The sequence below is a fragment of the Anomaloglossus baeobatrachus genome, chromosome 2 (genome assembly GCF_048569485.1).
Source record: "Anomaloglossus baeobatrachus isolate aAnoBae1 chromosome 2, aAnoBae1.hap1, whole genome shotgun sequence".
Taxonomy (NCBI): domain Eukaryota; kingdom Metazoa; phylum Chordata; class Amphibia; order Anura; family Aromobatidae; genus Anomaloglossus; species Anomaloglossus baeobatrachus.
Window position 1 is genome coordinate 535,086,704 of NC_134354.1, and position 24,298 is coordinate 535,111,001.

General features: G+C 45.3%; 1 protein-coding gene across 2 annotated transcripts in view; it reads right to left on the minus strand.

Annotated features, from left to right (window-relative positions):
- The window catches only part of LOC142291801 (cytoplasmic FMR1-interacting protein 1), a 186,337-nt gene that overhangs the window by 39,065 nt on the left and 122,974 nt on the right, over positions 1–24,298 (minus strand). For both annotated transcript variants that reach the window (XM_075336624.1, XM_075336623.1), the window contains exons 24-25: positions 7,447–7,590; positions 1,156–1,246 (exon numbers count right to left, since the gene is read on the minus strand). In XM_075336624.1, coding sequence (XP_075192739.1) covers positions 1,156–1,246; positions 7,447–7,590 — 235 coding nt within the window. The remainder of the gene's footprint in view (positions 1–1,155; positions 1,247–7,446; positions 7,591–24,298) is intronic.

The window sequence follows — 24,298 nt, forward strand, 5'->3', positions numbered from 1 at the left end:
CCGGTGACTGCCTCTTGAAGCTCATCAAGAGAATGCCAAGAGTGTGCAAAGAAGTAATCAAACCAAAAGGTGGCTACTTTGAAAAACCTAGAATATTAAACATATTTTCAGTTGTGTCACCCTTTTTTTTGCTAAGTAATTCATTCCACATGGGTTAATTCATAGTTTTGATGCCTTCAATGTGAATCTACAATTTTCAGAGTCATGAAAATAAAGAAAACGCTTTGAATGAGGTGTGTCCAAACTTTTGGTCTGTACTGTATATATACTGTGAGGTAGCGACCACCAATGTGGTAAATGGTCGCTATGTGTCGCAATGGAGAAGGTCCCTGCAATATTAAAGTGAAGAAGTTGATATGGGACTTGTAGTTCCGCAAAGGCTTGGTTCTGCATATAAGGGTCAGGTTCCCTTTAACAATGCCAGTATGCTGTGCAGGTCTGGAAACACAAACCTCCATCTGTGGGTGTGTCCAGGCTGATTTAGGAGACTGTCAGGGAGTGTGTGGGTGGAGCAGCCCTGCATGACGAGCAGCCTCAGGCAGGTAAAGAGGCTGCTATTCTCAGAGAGGTTGGAGCCTCTGGAAGGAACCTGCCTAAGGAAGCATGGGTTGCCTTCAACCATCTGGAACTGAGTGTGTGGAGGCTGAGGGAGCTCCACTCTGACACGCGTCGTGTCCAAACCTGAGCGGGCGGTCCGCTACAAAGACTGACCAGAAATCAGTGTCTCCTGGGGAGACAGCCATACCTTCACTATTGACATTTAAATGGAATTGAAGCCCACTGTATGTGAAGGTGTTTAGTTTATCTTTTCCTTTAAGCCAGGAGAGGCTTCATTGTGCTTTGGAAGGGCAGTTTATGTTGGTTACTAACAAACTGCTGCATTTTTGAGAAAGACTGTGTTGCCTGTGTATGCCTAAGCTACCCTGCATCGTTGCAAGCGAGTAAAACCCCCCGGGTTGCGGTAAGCAACGTTCACAATACACACATATACACACACACACACACACACACACACACACACACACCTGACAACTATTTCTCCAAATAGTAGGAAAATTTCCACACACGACATTTTCATTATGATAAGCAAATAAACAGGATCACAATGTTCTCATCTGAATTGAGCCGATCTGACAGCAGTACTAGAGAACAAACCTGGGGAGCCATATTCATGTCTGGGTAGCCTGCAGATCTTAGGCATCACTTCCATCAGTGTGTTCACATACTGGAGAATGGTACCCTGCAACTACAAGTGTAAAGCCATTGTCAGACACACATTAGCTTATGCAAACTGAAAAGAACATCCTCCATCCATGTATTCAAAAAGAAAAAAGAGAATTTTGTTTACTTACCGTAAATTCTTTTTCTTATAGTTCCGACATGGGAGACCCAGACCATGGGGTGTATGCTACTGCCCCCCGGAGGACACACAAAGTTACTACACTCAAAAACGTGTAGCTCCTCCCTCCTAGCATATACACCCCCTGCCAGCCAGATCTAGCCAGTTTAGTGCAAAAGCTGAAGGAGGACATCCACCCACAAGAAGAGACGGAGTAAAAACCGGCAGAACCGGAACCTCTGTCTACAACAATAACAGCCGGTGAAGACACACGGAACAAGAAACCTGCCAACAGGCAATAGGGAGGGTGCTGGGTCTCCCATGTCGGAACTATAAGAAAAAGAATTTACGGTAAGTAAACAAAATTCTCTTTTTCTTTATCGTTCCTTTATGGGAGACCCAGACCATGGGACGTTCCAAAGCAGTCCATGGGTGGGAATAAACAGACACTGAGAAGCAGGCAAACCTAACTTCACAAATGGGCGACAGACGCCGGAAAAATGCGTCTGCCCAAGCCCGCGTCTGCCAAAGCATGAGCATGCCTTGGGTAGTGCTTCGAAAAAGTATGCAGACTAATTCGAGCTGGAGTCTGACAGACCTACTGAGCCGTAACCTGGTGCTTGAAAGCCCAAAAAGGCGCCGACAGGTCTGATCAAATGTGCTCTGATCCCCGGCGGGGAAGGCACCTGAGTACACTTGTAGGTCTCGGAAATGGCCGACCTAAGCCAACGAACCAGGGTCGGCATAGATGCCGAGAGACCGCTACGCTGACGAACAGTCAGCACCAGAGAGGTGCACCGCCTAATAATGGCGGTGCGAGACACATAGATCCGGAGCGGCCGCACCAGATCCAGGATATGCAACGCTTTCTTAAGCGATGAATAGGAGCCGGACAAAAGGAAGGCAGGAAAATTGCCCCGAATAAGGTGGAAGCAGTAACCGCCTTAGGGAAAAAGTCCGGAGTCGGATGAAGACCACCTTGTCTTGATGCAAGAGACCAAAAAAAGGGGGTGACTCCGAGGGAGTGCAGCCAGAACTCTCTGGCGGGAAATGATAGCCACTAGAAAGAGTACTTTCTGTGAAAGACACAACAAAGAAACCTCCCGAAGATGGCGCAAAGGGGGGTTTCCGGGAACCGGGAGGACCGGATTAAGGTCCGAGGTCTCCATAGGCCGCCGGAAGGCGGATGATGTGGGATGTGCCCTTAAAGGAGCGCACCGGAGCCAGCCGGACGATTCGCCGCTGGCACATACTGACAGAGCCGAGACCTGTCCGTTAAAGAGGGATAGTCCTAGCTATAGACCGGCCTGTGCAAGGGACAGGAGGGTCGGCAAGGCCAAAAAAAGGTCAAAGGACACTTTGGAGCTCGAGTCATAGTGGAGATGACTTCAGGAAGGATATCAGAAGTCGCTAAGATCCAGGACTCAAGAGCTACGCCGTCATTCTGAGAATCCAGAATTCTGACGGGGCAAAAACGGACCTTATGAGAAAAGGTCTGAACGGTCCGGAAGATGCGAAGGCAACCCAACGGACAGAAGGAGCAGGTCAGAGTACGAAGCCTGCTTGGGTCAATCTGGAGAATGACCCGACGGCCCCCGTTACCGATCTTGCGCAGGACTCTGGACAAGAGGTAGAGGGGGAAATTCGTAAAGAGACAAAGCTGGGATCAAACATGAACCAGTGTGGCTACCGCAAAACCTGAGGATTGTGGACCACGGTAGGACAGCTGAAATAGCCTGCCTCGTAGTTTTCACATCTAGCATGTGGACTGCGGATACGGTGGACTAGGAGTCCCCTGTCCACTGAAGGATGTTGAGCCGCCATGATTGCCAGGCGGCTGAGTGTCCCGCCTTGGAAGCTGGTGTAGGAAAACGCTGTCACGTTGTCCGACTGGACTCGAATGTGCCTAGCCGCCCACAGATGGTGAAGGCTTAGAGGGCAAGAAATACAGCCCTGATTTCCAGCACATTGATCCAGAGGGCTGATTCGGACAGAGTCCAAGCGCCCTGCGCTCCACGATGGAGATATACTGTTCCCAAGGCGGATAGGCTAGCATCCTGGTGAGGATCACCCGGAACGGACCAGAAAAGGAGCGCCCCTGAGACAGAGTGGCCGAAGCCACCACTGAAACGAGCCCCTGGTCAGTGGCGAAGCCACCACCCCGTGGGAGGAGTGAGTTCGCTAGTACAGCGGAAAATATCCAGTCTCAGAGGACGCAGGAAAAACTGGGCAAGGAACCACTTCCATTGACGCCCTGAGAACCTCTGGTTCGAGGTCAGAGTGGACTTGCACAGAAAGACAAGCCACCCGATAGGTCAGAGTGGCGAGAGTGAACGAAGCACTCTGCTAAGAGTCAGCACTGGATGAAAACCCAACAAGAAAACCGTCCAGGGCCAAAGATCACTGCCAAACCCTAGGGGGGCAGGACCCTGATCACAGCTGCCCCATGAGGATACTGGAGGAGCCTTGTCTGACCCCAAGGGAAGAGCCACGAATTGGACCACTCCGATTGTCAAAACGCAGTCAACGCTGGTGTGAAACTGCGATTGACTCCTGCCGATAGGCATCTCTGATGCCGATGGTTGCTAGGGAATCTCCATGGAGTCTTGATTGATCCGGTGAAAAAAACACACGGAACAAAACCCAAGACTCAATGAGAAAACGCCACACCTGGCTATGCTTGAAGAGCTAAAGATCCAGGTCGGAAGCACTGCCCTCTTCGGGGACTAGGAATAGATTTAAGCAAAAATCTCAGAACCGTTCCCAGACGGGAACCGGTACAATTACTCCATTGGCCTGCCAGAAATGCCACGGCCTGTGAGAAGGTGGCGGCTTTGGAGCAGGGAGGAGATGACAGAGAAAAACTGTTTGGCGGGTGGACAGAAGTCCATCCTGTAGCCAAGGGAGATAAAGTCTCGCCCCCACTGAACGGAGACGTGTTAGAACCCTACGTCGCCAGTGGAGAGAGCCTGCCACCGACCAAGGAGGTTGTTGGCGTGGCTAAATAGCTCGGAGGAAGCTGACTCAGTGACAGCATCTCCTGCGGCCTTCTGAAGACGCAGCTTCGAGCTATTTGGTTCTATGGACCTAGGCTGACCTAGAGGACGATCAGACGGAGGAACGGAAACCACCGAAACCTCAACTGATTCCTGTCCTGGACAGGTGCCCTGGTTTAGGTTTGTGGCAAGGAAGAACACTTCCCGCCAAGAGCTTCCTTAAATTCACTCAGTTGGTTCCGAGGACACTGGTCTCTCCAAGTGGGAGCCCAGCAGGGAACCTCCATAGAGGCATCTGCCTTCCAAATCCGAAGCCACAGGAGCCTGCGGATAGCGAGGAAGGGAGCCCAGATCACCGCCGTGCGGCGTCCAGCATGGCAGACCTGGTATAGAACTGAAGTCTGTAAGTTCAGGCAACCGTTTTGGCATAGAGTCCCTGTGGGAGGATGCATCTCCTCCAGAGAAGCAGAGAAGGTACAAAAAAACCGCACTGCTGTAAGCTGAGGGGAAGAAAGCTCCTGCCGTCCTCATACCGACTTGGCCCAAAGGACAACCGGGCGGACCGCAGAACCGTAAGTGAGGAGCCATCAGGCACTGACATAACGGCCCGGGCTGAGCCACCAGAGGTGAATGAGCCCACTACTTGACCACCGTTGGTGGACAGGGGAAATCCAGTCCTCAGAATCACGCTTCATGGGAAGCGATCAGAGCGGACCCTGGCTGGTCCCAGGGGCCTGAAAACCTGGAGAGGTTAAGGAACACACGTTGTGTTCACCTAGATAAGGTAACACCGGCGGATTGAGGTCCAGTACAAAATTAATGTACCGTAGGATCCATATAGAGGTGCCGTCCGCCACTGATACAACTATCTGGGCTGAAAGTCTAGACACCGGAGTGGCTACCCTTGGCGGATGAGTACACTCCTTGACCACCTCAGATGGGAGGGGGAGACAGGCAGCAGAACTCCGCTGTGGGGTCTGCAGGATAGGCTGTGGGCTTGGACGCAGCGGGCTGAAAACTGGAGTGGTGAAAGAACACACTCCTCGTCATGTTTAAAGCATACTGATGCATTTCTGCCAGCGGGGAACACTTCCCTGATCAGGCGTATGGAGGTCCAGTAAAAGAATAATGGACGTAATCCAATCATTCGCATCTGCGTCACCTACGGACGGATCGTCCGAGCCCGTGGTAGAGACATCCTCCTCGTCCAGCGAGTCAGCTCGTAATCGGAGCTGCGGGACGGGGAGGACAGGGGACCCTGCGTCTCCCTGTCAGGAGGACGGGGTCTGTGTCCAGAAGGAGAGTCCCTTGTGAGCTTTGCTGAGCGAAGCAGAAAACGCCCTGAGAAGGGGGCTGCATGCTCAGCAGATGCCGGGACAGCCGACCCCTGGAGATTCCTACGGGGGTCAGCCCCCGAACCGGAGCAGCTGGAGGGACCATTAATGAGCTCCCATGTATAGCCGTACGAGACTACCTGCAGGGGATAATAAAAACAGCCTGCAGTCTCGCTCTGTGACATGCTGCAGAGGTGGGGGCTCTGTCTGGAATGGCTAGAATACCCAAGACAGAGGTTCAGCCTGGGAAGAATCCCGGCTGAGGCATCTTGCTACTATCCACCACATAAGAACCGTTACAGTGTGTCGGTTCAGGCATATAAGGTTACATGCAGAACATGTAGAGCTTTGCTGCTAGAGTGAGACATGCTGCTGAGGAGGAGATTCTATGATAAGGAATTAACTCCTTCATGCCCTGAGAGTGAATAAAAGTGCACAACCAGAGGTTGTGACTTATCAGGCCGCTATATGTGTGCCCTCCAGATTCCAGCCTGGACCCCCAGCCAGATATTCCCTCCCTCTGCTGCAGAGCAGCCAGCGCCGTCCAGTGTACTAAGACGCTGAGAAAATGGCGCCAGAGCGAGGGGGGGGGGGGGCGGAGGTTAACCCAGAAGCGGGAATCGGAGGGCGAAGGAGATGTACAGGGGAGGGAATCATCTCCTCAGATAGGAGTGTCCTCCCCTGTGCAGAGCGGCCGGCGGGCGGCTCTGCAGCGTCCCCCTGCATGTCTGACATGCAGGGGAACGAAACGAAACTAGGCCGCGGCTGAAGCCGGGGCCTAGAGTTATACATGCGGCCGAGAATCAGGCAACATCGGCGCGGTTCCCAGTAAAAAACCGTGGAACCGGCCGGAAACACAGTAAAAGCAGCATTATTAAGCATCACTGTCCCCCACATTAAAAGTGCCCCACATTGCAGAAAGGACCCTCTGAATAACGTCTCTATACTTAGCTTTGAGACGCAGGGTCCAGTCCCTGGTGGGATGGGGGTCCAGTGCTCCTTCCAGCAGGGTCCTGCACCAGGGCTGCGGATGGAGGCCGGTCTCCTGCAAGGCAGAGAGAACCGTGTTGGCTCCAACTTCAAGCCAGAGCCACTAGGGATGGTGAAGGAGCGCGGCATGAAGGGCTCCTGCCCTGAATCAACCTTAACAGCACTGCCGCCAGGGGAGTGTGAAGGGACATGCCGTGAGTCCAGTGGACCCACTTTTCTTCCAAATCTTTAGAAAAAAAAAAAAAAATCAACTCTTCTTCCAAAGAGAATACATGTGTGTGCCTCCTGACACAAAGCAAAAAACTGGCTAGATCTGGCTGGCAGGGGGTGTATATGCTAGGAGGGAGGAGCTACACGTTTTTGAGTGTAGTAACTTTGTGTGTCCTCCGGGGGGCAGTAGCATACACCCCATGGTCTGGGTCTCCCATAAAGGAACGATAAAGAAATGCCAGCTGTGCCAATCTGTGTGCAGAGGTTACTGAATACTTTCTTTGCCATTTCATTAAAAAGGCAATCTGTACAATTGGAATTAAAGCTGGGGATGTACATACAGTTCATCTTTTATGTGAGTTGAAGGCAAATTATGAGGCACAAAGAACGTGTTGCAGATGGAACGGACCGAAAAAATGGCAGGTCAGCTGGTTCAGCCAACTTTATTCTAAGATAACCGGCCATTTTTTTTTAAGGCGTTCATAAATTGAAAAGGAGATGAATTCACTTCTGAATAAAAAAAAATGACCTCCATTAATAGTACAATGATAAAGATGATCTGGAGAGATGTACTCACCAGGCTCTTTACGACTTTCAGCAATTCCTCCATCACCACAGCGATGCCTTGGTATCCCAGAAGACGGCAAATCATTTTAAAGTGTGGCGGGCCCACAAAGTTTCGGTAGTTGCTGAAAATGCTGTTGTATGCCAGGTTCAAATTCTGTGAAGACAGAAAAGATTCTGCTAAGATACAGCCTCAATATACATTGAAAAATATATATTGAAAATATACATTAACACATATTGACTAACAATATATGTTATACAACATAAGAGACAAACAAAAATGTTAAAAACAGAAAAAAAGTCAGGGGCAGAGTTTCTTACCATGAACTCGGGTCTATTTTTTTGCTGATCATTTCCATTAATCTTTCTTTTTAGTTAGTTACTATTTTATTTGGTATTACCAGTATTTGTGTGAAAAATATGTATTTTATTTCATTGATCAATGGACAACAAACAAGAAAAATCCGCTGGGAATCCGTCAGGTCAAATAAAATTTAGCTTTGAATTATTCCATTAAAAATTCATAACACTGGCATACACGAAGTTTACTGACATCATCAGTTTAAACAAGAGGACGGAACCGCCACCGAAACGCATTGTTTTTTTTCCATCTTTAACCCCTTAACGACCGCGGGCCGTAAAATTACGTCCTAGCGGTCATAACGTTACTGCCCGCGGTCTCCTGGCAGCAGCTTGCTGCGATCGGCGCACATCTCAGCTGATTTTCACAGCTGAGATGTGTGCCTGCTAGGCACGAGCAGAATCGTTATCTGCTCGTGCCGTTTAACCCCTGTAATGGCGCTGTCAATATGAGACAGCGCCATTATAAACGCAATCGCGGTAAAGTTTTACTTACCGCCCGATACCGGAAGTCACGTGACATGATCACGTGACTTCCGATGGTTGTCATGGTAGCACAGGGTCATGTGATGACTCCTGTGCTAGACATGAACTACTTTCGCTTTCCACGGAGGCCAGGGAAGCAGAAAGTGCACGTATCTGCTGTTTACAGCTGTGATCAGCAGATAGTGCAGAGCGATCGGACTGCTGATCGCAATAGCCCCCTAGGGGGACTAGTAAAATAAAAAAAAAAGTAAAAAAAAAAGTTTTAAAAAATTAAAAAAAACAACAAAAAACATAAAAGTTCTAATCACCCCCCTTTCGCCCCATTGAAAATTAAAGGGTTAAAAAAATTAAAAAAACACACATTTGGTATCGCCGCGTTCAGAAACGCCCGATCTATCAAAATATAAAATCAATTAATCTGATCGGTAAACGGCGTAGCGGCAAAAAAATTCCAAACGCCAAAATGACGTTTTTTTGTCACTACAACTTTTGCGCAAAATGCAATAACAGGCAATCAAAACGTAGCATCTGCGCAAAAATTGTACCGTTAAAAACGTCAGCTCGAGTCGCAAAAAATAAGCAGTCAATGAGCCTCAGATCCCGAAAAATGAGAACGCGACGAGTCACGGAATATGGCGTAAAACGTGCACCACTTTTTTCAAACAAACTTCCGAATTTTTTTTAACCCCTTATATAAAAGTAAACCTATACATGTTTGGTGTCTACGAACTCGCACTGACCTGAGGCATCACACCCACACATCAGTTTTACCATACAGTGAACACAGTGAATAAAATCTCAAAAACAATAGTGCTATCGCACTTTTTTTTTTGCAATTTTTCTGCATTTGGAATTTGTTTTGCCATTTTCCAGTACACTATATGGTTAAACCTATGGTTTCATTAAAAAGTACAGCTCGTACATGACCATATTAACTGAAAAATAAAAAAAAGTTACGTCTCTTAGAAAAAGAATGGCGAAAAAAAAAAACGGAAAGCGAAAAATCGGCCGGTCGTGAAGGGGTTAAACCACTGATCTACTGTGTGGCTGCCATATATCCTGCTTGGATCCAGAGGGAGTTACCTGAAGGTTTTATACAGGCATACCTTTTAATTGGTGAGCGTTTCTATTTCCCTTTTTTTTTTGCATTGTTTTATTGATGTATTCTACTTTATGTTACCTATATATTCTCATGAGTATACTCTTACACCCTCACCACCTATGTGTCATTTAGATTATTTGTGCTTTGGCTCAGTTATTTCACACATACCATTTGTACAATGAGTCAACACATTTGTTATTGATCACATTGTGTGTTCTGATCCATCACCACTTCTACTGCGTTATTTTTTTGAACAGTTTAATTTGTTATTGTGTTCACTGCCCAGTGTCTCATTTTCCTCATTTTAACATTTTTTGTCTTATGTTTTCTAACACGTATTGTTTGTCAATTGGAGTCTATTCGGTAAAGTACATAGTTTTATATCTTGGGTTGCTATACCTTTTATTCAAAGCAGTTTTTTTTTAGGTTACTTTGGCTTCTGTCTGCTTTGAATTAGGGCTTCATTGCACTACTTATATATTTTATACTCTTAACTGGGTAATCCCTTCTATTATAGGTTCTAATTCAGTATACAGACTGTCCTGGAGGCGTACTGCTCAGATATGTATCATCGGTGGGCAGGACATAGGGTAACACATTAGTGATATGTAGGATAGTAATTCTAAAATATCACTTTTTTTGTGACAAAAACAAAAAAAAAAGCAATAGAAAAAGACAAATTTTCCTACTATTGTTAATGTTAAAAATGGGTGACATGGGGGCGTGGCCTGGACGGCAATGTGAAGAGACGTGTTTGTGGAGCTCTCCTGCAAACTCCCTTGATAAATCCCTGAATACCGCTGTTATCACTGCCTCAGCTGGCTGTCAGGAAGATAAGGTGGTGAGGACTTATCTGGAGTGAGTCTGTTGGATGCAGAGAGGTGCCATGGTCCGTCACAGGCAAAAAGATAATGGAGGCGGGAAAGTCCCCAGCTCTCAGGATGGTGCCATGATAAGGCAGGAAGCTGAGAAAGTGAATGCAGCCTGTCAGGAGAGGATGCAGGTCGCAGCAAGGCTGGAGAAATTTGCCCGGACTTCAGAGAAATCACATCAGCATACAGATAACAGAGGTGAGGAGGGAGAAGACAATGCCAGCTCTGATGAGATGGGGGATGGTGAACAGCAGCAAGATAAGACAGGAGAAGTAGAGGAAGCACATAGTGCAGACCAGGCTCCAGAAAACCCCACTTTAAAGGACATTTTTGCAGTGGTGTCTTTTTGTAAAGAGGCTCTGACTTCCCTGACGAAGCAAGTTAAGGGATTACAGGCAGAGGTTGCTGACATTAAGAAAGACCTCAAGAAAGCAGACCTAAGAACAACGGCTGTAGAGGAGAGAGTGGGGATAACAGAGGATCATATTACAAAACTACAAAAGTCTGAAAAAACATTTGCACAGCAGATAGCTGAAATCACGGCAAAAAATGATGATTTAGAGAACCGCTCTAGAAGAAATAACATCCGAATTGTCGGCATCCCTGAGAAAGCGGAAGGAAGAAACCCCACTGAATATGTAGAAGACTGGCTCAGGGGGAAAATGGGTGCTAATGTCTTATCCAAGCTCTATGCTGTGGAACGTGCACACAGAGTCCCGATGCAGCCACAACCAGCAGGCAGGGGCCCTCGCACTATGCTAGCCAAGCTCCTCAACTACAGAGACAGGGACACTATACTGCGAAAGGCAAGAGACATGGAGGATCTTATGATTGACGGCCAGAGTATTTCCATATACCCGGACTACTCCATTTCTGTTCAAAAGCTACGTATGACTTTTACAGGAGTAAAGAGGCGCCTGCGAGAGATGGGGGTGCAATACTCAATGATGTTCCCGGCAAAGCTAAGAGTGACGGCGTTGGAGCGGGTGCACTTTTTTACAACTCCAGAGGAAGCCATGCAGTGGTTGGACGCAAACGAAAAGCGGATCCGTTTGAAGGAATGAGCTGACTGTCTGAATCTGCAGTGTGTTGGAGAAGGCCGGCTGAGGCTCTACAACATCCTTAGGAGCTTACAGGGGACCCTTCTTGTTTTTTCTTTTTTTTTTCTCCTTCCCTTTGGGATTGAGGTAGTATGCAGGGGGAATGCGAAGGGTTTGATGTGAGCTTCGCAGGACATGGGGACTGCCTAATTTGGCGCGGTGGGGGTATTTACAATTTGAGATTCCAGTTTAATTACTGTTCGCCATTTTACTGTTATATTGGTTGAATATTGAATATTGAGTGGAATATGATTATACATAGAAAGGGGGGGAGTGGAGAATTGTTGGAAAAGGGACGAGTTTTAAAATGTGTCTAAGAGGGGAAGGCGAGGGAGGTAGGGGGGAATTTAGTAGGGATTATGGACCAGGTTTGGAAAACCCGATGCTTCACGGGAGTACTCGAAAACAGGAAGTGGTGGGGAGTAGGAGGGGAGGGGAGCAGGGGGGGAGGGGGGAAAGGGGTAGGGTAGAGGCAGCATGGGGAGATACTACAAGGTTTGATGGTTTTACTGGGTGGGATAATGGGGGATAGAATTAAGGTGTTGAGTTGGAATATTAGAGGGTTATCAGATAGGTCTAGGAGAGCGGCAATAATTAAATATGTTCAAGACCAGAACCCGTCAGTAATATGTCTACTAGAAACGCATCTAACAAAGGAGACAACACATGTTTTAAATAGGAGATGGGTGCAGAAGGCCTATCACTCCACCTTTTCCAACTATGCAAGGGGTGTATCACTGCTGATCCATAACTCTGTGCAATATGAAGAGATAGAAGTGTATGTGGATAAAAAGGGACAGTGTGTGGCCGTCAAGTGTAAAATATTTGGCAGACTCATGTGTATAGCTGCAATATATATACCACCTCCATATAAGTGCACCAAACTAAGGGAGATAAGGGAGTTCTCTGAGAAGGGGGGAGTAATCCCTTTTTTACTGGTGGGGGACTTCAATAATGTGATAGACCTGTACTGGGATAGGAGTAGTAGACCTCCAGGTATTCAGGATAGTTGTATGACTTCGTTTGGCACTCTTATTGGGGAACTTGGAATGGTGGATGCCTGGCGAGTGAGGAATGGGAGGGTATCCTGCTTCTCTTGTTATTCGGCTTCACATAACACTCTGTCCCGCATTGACATGGCTCTAGCTAGTGATCTGATGGATGCAATGATAAGTGACGTGCAATATCTGACAAGAGTGATTTCAGATCATAGCCCAATTCTAGTGTCCATACGACGGGGAACCCTGACAGGGGGAAGGAGGGGAGAGTGGAAGCTTCATCCAGCATGGATCCGTCATATTAATATGGGGAATATAGAACGGGATCTTGGGGATTTCTTTATCCACAACGAGGGTAGCACTGGTCCGCTGGTGGTATGGGATGCGATGAAGGCATACCTCAGGGGGCTCCTGTTCAGGGATATCTGTAAACGTAAAACACAGACGAGGCAGGATGAGAAAGATAGGCTGGAGGCCTTAGATAAGGCAGAGCTGGAAGCAATCCGGAGTACTACTACGGACGCGAAGCAAAATCTTAGGCAGGCGCATGAACAGGTTAATAAGATGCTTTTGGAGAAGGCGGTAAGGAAGCAGGCATTCCAAAAATTGCATTTTTATGAGGAGGGGGAAAAAGTTGGTCATCTATTATCGGTCATAGCTGCAGCTCAAAGGAGTAGTTCATTTGTGCATGGTATGGACACGGTGGAGGGGACACAGGTCACTGAGGTTGAGGCGATCCTTGAGGTCTTTAAAGATTTCTATCGCACGCTATATTCTTCTAGCGGAGAGATGAGGGTGGAAGAGGTGGACTCATTTCTTGAGCGAGGTGAGCTTCCTGTGTTGTCTGTGGTGGATAGAGATAAACTGGAGTCACCTATTACTATTGATGAACTGGAGGGCGCTCTGCATGGCATGAGCAATGACAAGGCACCGGGAGCAGACGGGCTACCAGTTGAAATTTATAAACAGTTAGAAGAAATCCTATTACCCAAACTATTGAAAGTCTTTGAGGTGGCGGAGGGGGAAGGTGTATTGCCTGAATCTATGAGAGAAGCAATAATAGTAGTAATTCCTAAGGAGGATAAAAATCCGAGGCTTCCAGACTCATATAGACCCATCTCGTTATTAACAGCGGACGTGAAGCTTCTGGCTAAGGTGTTGTCAAACCGGCTGACTGGAGTTATATCTAACCTAATCCATATGGACCAATCAGGGTTCATGGCCAATAGGTCGACAGCTGCTAATATCAGGAGATTGTACCTTAATCTACAGTTGCCGCCTGACAACCCTGGCCGGAGGGTGATCGCTTCGTTAGATGCCCAGAAAGCGTTCGATAGTGTTGAGTGGGGGTATCTGTGGAAAGTGTTGCAGCATATGGGTTTTGGCCCACGGTTTGTAAAGTGGGTGCAGCTGTTGTATAATAGGCCTACTGCTAAAGTTAGAGTTAACGGTATGACCTCCTCAGCGTTTGAGTTGCACCGGGGAACGAGACAGGGCTGCCCACTATCGCCGCTCCTATTTGCTATTGCAATAGAGCCTCTGGCGGCGGCCATTAGGAAAACAAAGGAGATCCATGGATTTAAGTATGGGCATTTAGAGGAGAAAATAGCTCTTTATGCTGACGATTTATTACTTTTCTTGGGGGATCCATCAGCCTCATTGGATCATGCCATGCAGATAATAGAGAAATTTGGAGAAGTTTCGGGACTGACCATTAATTGGTCTAAATCGAGCCTCTTTAAAGTGGATGGGGAAGTAGCCTGGACAAATGAGGATACTGGGGCTAACAAATTGAAGAATGTGGACGAATTTAAATATCTAGGTATCCAGATATATCTGCCAGTAGAAAAATACATACAGGTGAACTTATGGCCGCTCCTTAAAAAATTGAGAACCAAGGTGGATGCCTGGAACAAGCTACATTTGTCAGTTGTTGGAAGGGTTAATTTACTAAAGATGGTAGTAATGCCTAAACTCCTATACATACTGCACAATGCCCCTGTTTGTATTTCAAGGAAAAGATTTAAAGGGATAAACTCGCTGTTTAGGGACCTGGTGTGGGGTAAAAAGCAGCCTAGGGTGCGATTAGAGACTTTACAAAGGCCGAAGGATGAGGGGGGTCTAGCAATCCCAAATCCGGAATTGTATTATATAGCGGCGCAATGTCAACACCTCAGGGGTTGGTCTGATCGAGAGAAAGATGGGGGCATTAAAGAAGTACTGGAATACATAGTGGGTAGAAGTCCATTGGTAATGGGACTAAAGGATGGTGCGGTGGGGCTCCTGGGTAGAACATCTCCTACAATGGCACTTATAAATAAGACCTGGGATAGGCTGAAAAGGGTGAGAGGGGTGACTCGGTTAACCAAGTTTACACCTATCTGGGATAACAGTAATCTCCCGGAGATTCAGAAAATGGGGAATATTGAGGAGTGGAGACGCAAGGGTGTAATATACATGCATCAGATATTGGACGGAGGAATTGTGAAATCGTTCCCGCAGTTACAGAGTGAGTTTCAGTTACCGGCGTCCGGCTGGCTCCACTACAGACAATTAAAACATGCGATTGCAGCCCAAGCGGCTAAACAAAGTGTGGCCATACAGACTGACCTGGTACTGGAGTATGTGTGTAAGGGCGGAGGAAGCACTAAAGGGATCATTTCTGGCACGTATAAAGATATACTACATACCTTTCTGTTAGAATACCCAATTAAAACTAAATCTAAATGGGAGGAGGAAGTTGGGCCGATAACGGAGGAGGTGTGGGAGAGTATCCTGGCGTATGTCCCTAAACTTTCCATGAGCGAACCGGCCAGACTGTCTCACCTATACGTGATTCACCGGGTATATAGGTCTCCCTTACTGATGTTTAAAATGGGGTTGAAAAGGAATTCGGAGTGTCCAAGGTGTCAGGGATCTGACGCAGGTATTCTTCACATGATGTGGTCTTGTCCGAGACTGGTCTCCTTTTGGACTAAGGTTATCCACAAGATAGGAAGAACATATGGGTGTGTCCTCCCCAGGGAACCAGTGCTATGCCTATTGGGATATGTTGAGGAGCTTGGGGTGGAAAATACTATGAAAATTGTCATTGCTAGGCTGCTGTATGCGGCAAGAAAGCTAATCGCCAGGTCCTGGATTAAAAAAGACCCCCCGACCAGGGGAGAGTACATTAAAAGGGTGAAGTGTATTCTTCAGCTGGAACGGGGAGTGTATGAAAGAAGGGGGAATGTTAAAATGTTTGAGAAGCTCTGGTCTCCTTGGCTGCAATGCGGATAGGACGAGTGATGGACCAGTAAACTGATATGGGACGGGGATAGCCGTCTGAGACCTCTGATGTGTATGTTTTGTTTTATTTGTGTTACTAGTTGTTCCTCCTGCACAACGGGATGGTTCTATACTACAGTTGAAGGGTATTATAAGTGTGTACTATATGGGATGTAGTATCGGGGAGAATTGTTGCTGCCGGGGTGGGGGAGGGGGCGGGAGGGGGAGTTAAAGGGGTAATAGATGTGATAAATTTAATTTGGATGCCGATTTGTTATTCTGTTGTATGTACTCTGTTTTAATAAAAAAGTATCTGATTTTAAAAAAAAATGGGTGACATACTGATGGCTTTTGTGCACCATTTTTAACAGATCCCAATAAACTAGAATGACACTCTGGTTCAGACCAGAATAAGACATGTAGTTTTCTCAGAACTTACATACAAATCTGTAAAACACAAAACCGATGTGTATAACTATGGACCTGTATAAGTCCGAATGATGCCCGCTTTTGAAAGAAAGAACTGTTGTGTGAAAAGGTCTAAAAGATCTGATGTGTACACCACATTGTGCACATATCACTCCTGTCCCAGATCTATGTATACACAAGCACGTTACTGAAGGAGGCAGGTGGTCTATAGAACACAGGATGAGCAGTTACATGTGCCTTGTTTTATTTCATTTCTAACGAACCCTTAATATAGCAGATGCTGTACAGATTAAGCATGACCCTGTTCTGAAAGACTGCTCTGGCAAACGGAGCTTTGATTGTATTTAATTAAAAGCCTCAACCATGTCAAAGCAAGCTTCAGCGCAAGAAGAGACCGAGTGGGACTGAGGGAGAGATCCTTGGTCATCTCACATCTTATGAACCCTAATTTTAAGCAGAATGAGAGCCGTAAAGACATAGAAAAGCTAAAATATTGTAAGACGCAATAAAAACCTAAACTGATATGTAAGGAATTTATACTTTTTATGTTTAACAGCAACAAAAGTTTAGTACTCCATACAGAGTTAATTTTTCACTTAAACCCAAGAAAAATATTAGATATAATAAACTGTTAAACATAATCTCGTAATATATAAAATGTATAAAACATCACACGTTGGAAAAGAGCTGCTGGGAATTGGTTATCTATACCAATGACTTTATTAAGAAGGATGATTGCAAATACACTGCGCACAGAATTATTAGGCAAATGAGTATTTTGATCACATGATACTTTTTATACATTTTGTCCTACTCCAAGCGGTATATACTTGAGAGCCAACTACCAATTAAGTAAATCAGGTGATGTGCATCTCTGTAATGAGGATGGGTGTGGTGTAATGACATCAACACCCTATATAAGATGTGCGATATTATTAGGCAACTTCCTTTCCTTTGGCAAAATGGGTCAGAAGAGAGATTTGACGGGCTCTGAAAAGTCCAAAATTGTGAGAAGTCTTGCAGAGGGATGCAGCAGTCTTGAAATTTCCAAACTTTTGAAGCATGATCACCGAAAAATCAAGCATTTCAGGGCAAATAGCCAATAGGTTCGCAAAAAGCATGTTGGGCAAAAAAGGCGCAAAATAACTGCCCATGAATTGAGGAAAAACAAGCGTGACGCTGCCACGATGCCATTTGCCACCAGTTTGGCCATATTTCAGAGCTGCAACGTTACTGGAGTATCAAAACGCACAAGGTGTGCCATACTCAGGGACATGGCCAAGGTAAGGAAAGCTGAAAAACGACCACCTTTGATCAAGAAACATAAGAAAACGTCAAGACTGGGACAAGAAATATCTTAAGACTGATTTTTCAAAGGTTTTATGGACTGATGAAATGAGAGTGACTCTTGATGGGCTAGAGGCTGGATCAGTAAAGGGCAGAGAGCTCCACTCCGACTCAGACGCTAGCAAAGTGGAAGTGGGGTACTGGTATGGGCTGGTATCAAAGATGAACTTGTGGGATCTTTTTTTGGTTGAGGATGGAGTGAAGCTCAACTCTCAGACCTACTGCCAGTTTCTGGAAGACAACTTCTTCAAGCAGTGGTACAGGAAGTCAGTATCCTTCAAGAAAAATATGATTTTCATGCAGGACAATGCTCCATCACATGCATCCAACTACTCCACAGCGTGGCTGGCCAGTAAAGATCTAAAAGATGAAAAAATAATGACATGGCCCCCTTGTTCACCAGATCTGAACCCCATAGAGAACCTGTGGTCCATCATAAAATGTGAGATCTACAGGGAGGGAAAACAGTACACCTCTCAGAACATCGTCTGGGAGGCTGTGGTGGCTGCTGCACGCAATGTTGATCGTAAACAGATCAAGCAACTGACAGAATCTATGGATGGTGGGCTGCTGAGTGTCACCATAAAGAAAGGTGGCTATATTGGTCACTAATTTTTTGGGGATTTTGTTTTTGCATGTCAAATGTTTATTTCTAAATTTTGCGCAGTTATATTGGTTTACCAGGTGAAAATAAACAAGTGAGATGGAAATATATTTGTTTTTTGTAAAGTTGCCTACTAATTCTGCAAAGTAATAGTCACCTGCACAAAACAGATATCCTCCTAAGATAGCGAAATCTAAAAAAAAAACAACTCAACGTCCAAAAATATTAAGCTTTGATGTTTGAGTCTTTTGGGTTGATTGAGAACATAGTTGTTGCTCAATAATGAAAAAAATCCTCTAAAATACAAACTTGCCTAATAATTCTGCACACGGTGTAAGTCCCAGGATAAATAAACAAACAAAGCAGGGGATGTACAGCCAACCAGTTTAACAGCTTACATACTGGATGGTCTGGAGTAATAGATGCCAGTATTAGATCCAATGAAACTCTTGTACCATGGAGTAGTGGTAATCACCCCAAAAGTTAATACAATTCCAGCACATGTAGCCATCCGCCACGATAATGAGAAGATCACATGCGTTTCGGGTAAGTTCACCCTTAACATTAAGGATGGTCACACCCAAAATGTGTAATCGCTGCTTATGACCGCAGAACATGGATACAGGTGTTTTTAAACTATAATTCAATAAAATTTTATTTTTATACCAAGTTCTAAAATGTTATCAACTTTTTGGATTCAAGTTTCAGGTTACTTGCATGGCCAAGCCAGAAGTGTGCTTTATGCCATATGTGTATTACATTATGAGCACTTTAGTACAAACATATATATATAAAAAACTAAAAAAGGTAGAAATGGAGTTGTGTAATCAGCAATTATAAAGCATCTACGTAAATGAGGTCACTGGGCCAGTAGATCTAATAAGCCCTATCAATAGGAGAGGAGGACTAGGTAGGTGCTGACACAGGTGGAGGAGGAGTATTTTATTTTTATAGATTGTGGCTTGTGAGCAGGGCCCTCACTCCTCCTTTAACTATTGAACTGTGTGTTACTTTGGACTGTATTGACTGTACATGTCCCCTCAACTGTAAAGTGCTGTAGAATATGCTATATAAAAGTATTACCTTCACAGTAATTAGAACAATCTCATCTATAGCAATGTTTTTTACAGGCAGGACCTACATTTGTCATCTCTGTACACCACAGTAATAAAGTATTAGGTAGTGTCCTACTTACAGGCTAAGATTCAATTCCACAACCTTAAAAAGTGTGAAAATATATGAAAAACTTTGCACAATATTTCACTACAAAGCGCGTTATTGAAAAGAGACTTTGCAGATCTTGGCAGCGGCTGCTACACATTCAACGGAACAGTGCTGTTCAGCTTCAATGTCTACATCCCGCCAGTATTGGAGCTAATAACCGCTGATCATGAGTGGTGCTGGATATTGGACTCCCACCCATCTGATACGGACGCCAAGGATAGGTCGTCAATATTAGAACCTTTTTAAAAAGCTTTTTTTCTTCCTTTCACTTCTCTCTCCTCCCTGTATCCATCAACTGCATTGGCACGTATCCAAAAATAACCCAGCTCATTAATTTAAAGATAAGAAATTGAATTGATGGATGTCAGTCAGTAAAGCTGGTGTCACACATAACGACGACGACAACGACGTCGCTGCTACGTCACCATTTTCTGTGACGTTGCAGCGACGTCCCGTCGCTGTCGCTGTGTGTGACATCCAGCAACGACCTGGCCCCTGCTGTGAGGTCGCCGGTCGTTGCTGAATGTCCAGCTTCATTTTTTGGTCGTCACTCTCCCGCTGTGACACACACATCGCTGTGTGTGACAGCGAGAGAGCGACGAAATGAAGCGATCAGGAGCCGGCACTGGCAGCTGCGGTAAGCTGTAACCAGCGTAAACATCGGGTAACCAAGGGAAGACCTTTCCCTAGTTACCCGATGTTTACGCTGGTTACCAGCCTCCGCTCTTGCTGCCAGCGCCGGCTCCTGCACTGTGACATGTGGCTGCAGTATGCATCGGGTAATTAACCCGATGCATACTGTAGCAAGGAGAGCAAGGAGCCAGCGCTAAGCAGTGCGCGCGGCTCCCTGCTCTCTGCACTGTGACATGTAGCTGCAGCACACATCGGGTTAATTAACCCGATGTGTGCTGCAGGAGAGCAAGGAGCCAGCGCTAAGCGCGGCTCCCTGCTCTCTGAACATGTAGCACAGCGACGTTATGATCGCTGCTTCTGCTGTGTTTGACAGCTAAGCAGCGATCATAACAGCGACTTACAAGGTCGCTGTTACGTCACCGAAAATGGTGACGTAACAGCGACGTCGTTGTCGCTGTCGTTTAGTGTGACACCAGCTTAAAAAACAAATCGAAGTGCACTGACACGCCCCTGTTGCACTGACACGCCCCCGTTGCACTTTTAACCTGATTTGCATACTGCTTTAAAAACTCGATTTCTCATGACTGGCACATTAAATGTCTACAAAAAAGGAATATTTATTCAGCGACAAATGGCAGTGCATATACAGCTACTTTCTTACGTAAAAATATGATAAGTTCCTTTAATAAAGAAAATCTGAGGATATCAAATATTAAGTATTAAATATTAACCCCTTAAGGACGAAGCCAGTTTTGTACTTCATGCCCAGGCCATTTTTTGCAATTCTGACCAGCGTCCCTTTATGAGGTTATAACTCTGGAATGTTTCAACGGATCCCGGTGATTCTGAAATAGTTTTTTCGTGACATATTGTACTTCATGATAGTTATAAATTTAGAACAATATTTTTTGCTTTTATTTGTGAAAAAAATCAGAAATTTGATGAAAACTTTGCAATTTTCAAACTTTTAATTTTTATGCCCTTAAACGAGAGAGTTATGTCATACAAAATAGTTAATAAATAACATTTCCCACATCTCTACTTTACATTAGCGCAATTTCTGAAACAAATTTTTTTGGGGTTAGGAAGTTCATCAGCAATTTCCCACTTTTTCAACAAAATTTACAAAAACATTTTTTTAGGGACCACATCACATTTGAAGTGACTTTGAGAGGCCTAGGTGACAGAAAATACCCAAAAGTGACACCATTCTAAAATCTGAACCCCTCAAAGTACTCAAAACCACATTCAGGAAGTTTATTAACCCTTCATTTGCCTCACCAGAACAAAAGCAATGTGGAATGAAAAAAAAAAAATATATATATATATATATATATATATATATATATATATATATATATATATATATATATATATATATATATATATATATATATATATATATATATATATATATATATATATATATATATATAGATATATATCTATATATATATATCTATATCTATATATATATATATATATATATATAAAAAATATAAATATATATATATATATTTTACCAATTTATACACTTTTTGAAGAAGTAACAACAAAATGGAACTCAAAATTTGTTACCCAATTTCTTGTGAGCGTGCCGATACTCCACATGTGGTCAGAAACCTCTGTTTGGACAAATGGGAGCGCTCAGAACAGAAGGAGCAATATTTGAATTTTGGAGAGCAAATTTGGCAAAAAAGGTTGCGGGAACCATGTTGAATTTGTAGGGCCCCTGTGGTACCTAAACAGCAAAAACCTTCCACAAGTGACCACATTTTGGAAACTAGACCCCTCAAGGAATTTATCTAGGTATTTGGTGAGAACTTTGAACCCCCAATGGCTTCACAGAATTTTATAACGTTGAGCTGTGAAAATAAAAAAAAAATATACATTTTTACCACAAAATTGTTACTTCAGCTTTTTTTTTTTTTTTTACAAGGGTATCAGGAAAAAATTCAGCAAAAATGTATTGTGCAATTTCTCCTGAGTATGCCAGTACCTCATATGTGCTGGAAATCAAATGTTTGGGTGCACGGCAGGGCTCAGATGGGAAGGAGCGCCATTAGACTGCAAAATTGGCTAGAATCATTAGTGGGCGCCATGTCGCGTTTGGAGAAATCCTGAGGTGCCTAAACAGTGGAGCTCCCCCCCACAAGTGACCCCATTCTGGAAACTAGACCCCTCAGGGATTTTATCCAGTGGTATAGTGAGCATTTTAAACCCACAGGTACTTCACAGATTAAGATAACCTTAGGTCGTCATACCGAAAATTTTCATTTTTTTCACAAAAATCTTGCTTTAGCATCACATTTATCCTTTTTTAAAGAGGAAACATCAAAAAGTGGACCCCACAGTTTGTTATTCAATTTCTTATGAGCGCAGGGATACCCCACATGTGAACAAAAGCCTCTGTTTGGACAAACAGGAGGGCTTGGAATGGACGGAGCACCATTTGAATTTTGGTAAAGCTGAAATAGATTGCGAGCACCATGTTAAATTTTCAGGGCCCCCAGGGTACCTATACAGCAGAAACCCTCCCACAAGTGACCCCAATTTGGAAACTAGACCCCTCAAGGGTTTTAATGCAGCTTTATGGACGCAGTGAAAACTCAGCGTCCAGAACGATTGAAACCCTAACTGCGGGCACGCAGCCTTTTAGGTCGGCTGGATGGACAGACAGATGTCAAACATATATATAGGCCCACCCCCCTACATATTCTAAGCTAGCACCCTTTAGTGACTTTCATGTGTCACTAAAGGGTGTCTAGTAGAGTTGAGCGGATTGCTAATAATCGGTCAGGCGGATCCGTCGCGGGTTGTCACAGAAGTCCGGATCCGATCCGGAATTCGGCCCAATGTAAGTCAATGGGGAGCGGATCCGGGAAGAGAGAAAGAGAGAGAAAGAGAGAGAAAGAGAGAAAGAAAGAGAAAGAGAGAAAGAGAGAGAAGAGAGAAAGAAGAGAAGAGAGAAAGAAGAGAAGAGAGAAAGAAGAGAAGAGAGAAAGAAGAGAAGAGAGAAAGAAGAGAAGAGAGAAAGAAGAGAAGAGAGAAAGAAGAGAAGAGAGAAAGAAGAGAAGAGAGAAAGAAGAGAAGAGAGAAAGAGAAGAGAAGAGAGAAAGAGACCCGGATCGTGCAGCCGGATTCCCGGGTCCAAGTTGGACCCGGATCGGACGCTGAAACCGCGCGGATCCGGACTTTTACAGTTCGGGTCCGCTCAACACTAGTGCCTAGACTTATATTTAGACAAAAAAACGTGGGGTCCCCCCATTTTTGATACCTAGCTCGGGTAAAGCAGACGGCTGCAGCCTGCAAACCACAGCTCGCAGCTTCACCTTGGCTGCTGATTTAATAAATAAAAAAAAAAAACATGGGGTTCCCCTCAAATTGGATCACCAGCTAAGGTAAAGCGGACAGCTGTGGTCTGGTATTCTCAGGGTGGGAAGGTCCATAGTTATTGGCCCTTCCCAGCCTACAAATAGTAGGCCGCAGCCGCCCCAGAAGTAGCGCATCCATTAGATGTGCTAATCCTGGCGCTTCACTCCAGCTCATCCCGTTGCCCTGGTGCGGTGGCAAACGGGGTAATATATGGGGTTGATACCAGATGTGTAATGTCACCTGGCATAAAGCACTGCGGTTAGTGATGTCACGGCGTCTATCAGATACCCGACATCAAAACCCAGTCAATAAAAAAAAAAAAAAAAAATAATTTTTATTTGGAAAAAAAAAAAAAACACTCCAACACATTCCCTCTTTCACCAATTTATTGAAAGAAGAAGAAAAAAATCTGGTCCGCCGTAATCCATTTTGGAGGTCCCACGACGACTCTATATTCCAGGATATAGGGAAACGCTCAGGGAACATATCCACCATTTTCTGGAAGTGCAGGCACTCTATGTGAGGAGTGTGAGTGCAGCGATACTGCACTCACACTCCCCAGCATGCTTCCCGGGTCCACAGTACAGCAGTGTGAACCTGCAGAGAGCCGGCTGACAGGCGCTCTGCGCATGCGGCCAGCATTTCTCTGAAGACAAGGAGAAGGAGGGGCGCGGGGGACCGAAGCTGCAGGAGGTAACGAGAGTGAACGGCGGAGACCGGGGTGACAGCCTGACAGGGGGTGACCTGGGAGGACCTTTCTGTGCCATCTGACATGTCAGATGGCACAGAAATCAAAAGAGAAAGATCAATGCGGCGGCGGCCATTTTAGATCATGGGAAGGGGGACGGAGACCGGAGGGGTGCAGAGATTTTGGCCACACCGGGGATCGGGGAGGACTTTCATCTCCCATCTCACATGTTTGATCATGCCAGATGGAAGAAGAATCATTTTTTTACCGGCGCGACATTAACTTAAACGTCGTCGTTGTTACACTGTTTGAACGGCGATCACATGAATGGGGATCAGAAAAACCGACCCTGATCATGATCTCCAGGGTCTGAGCTG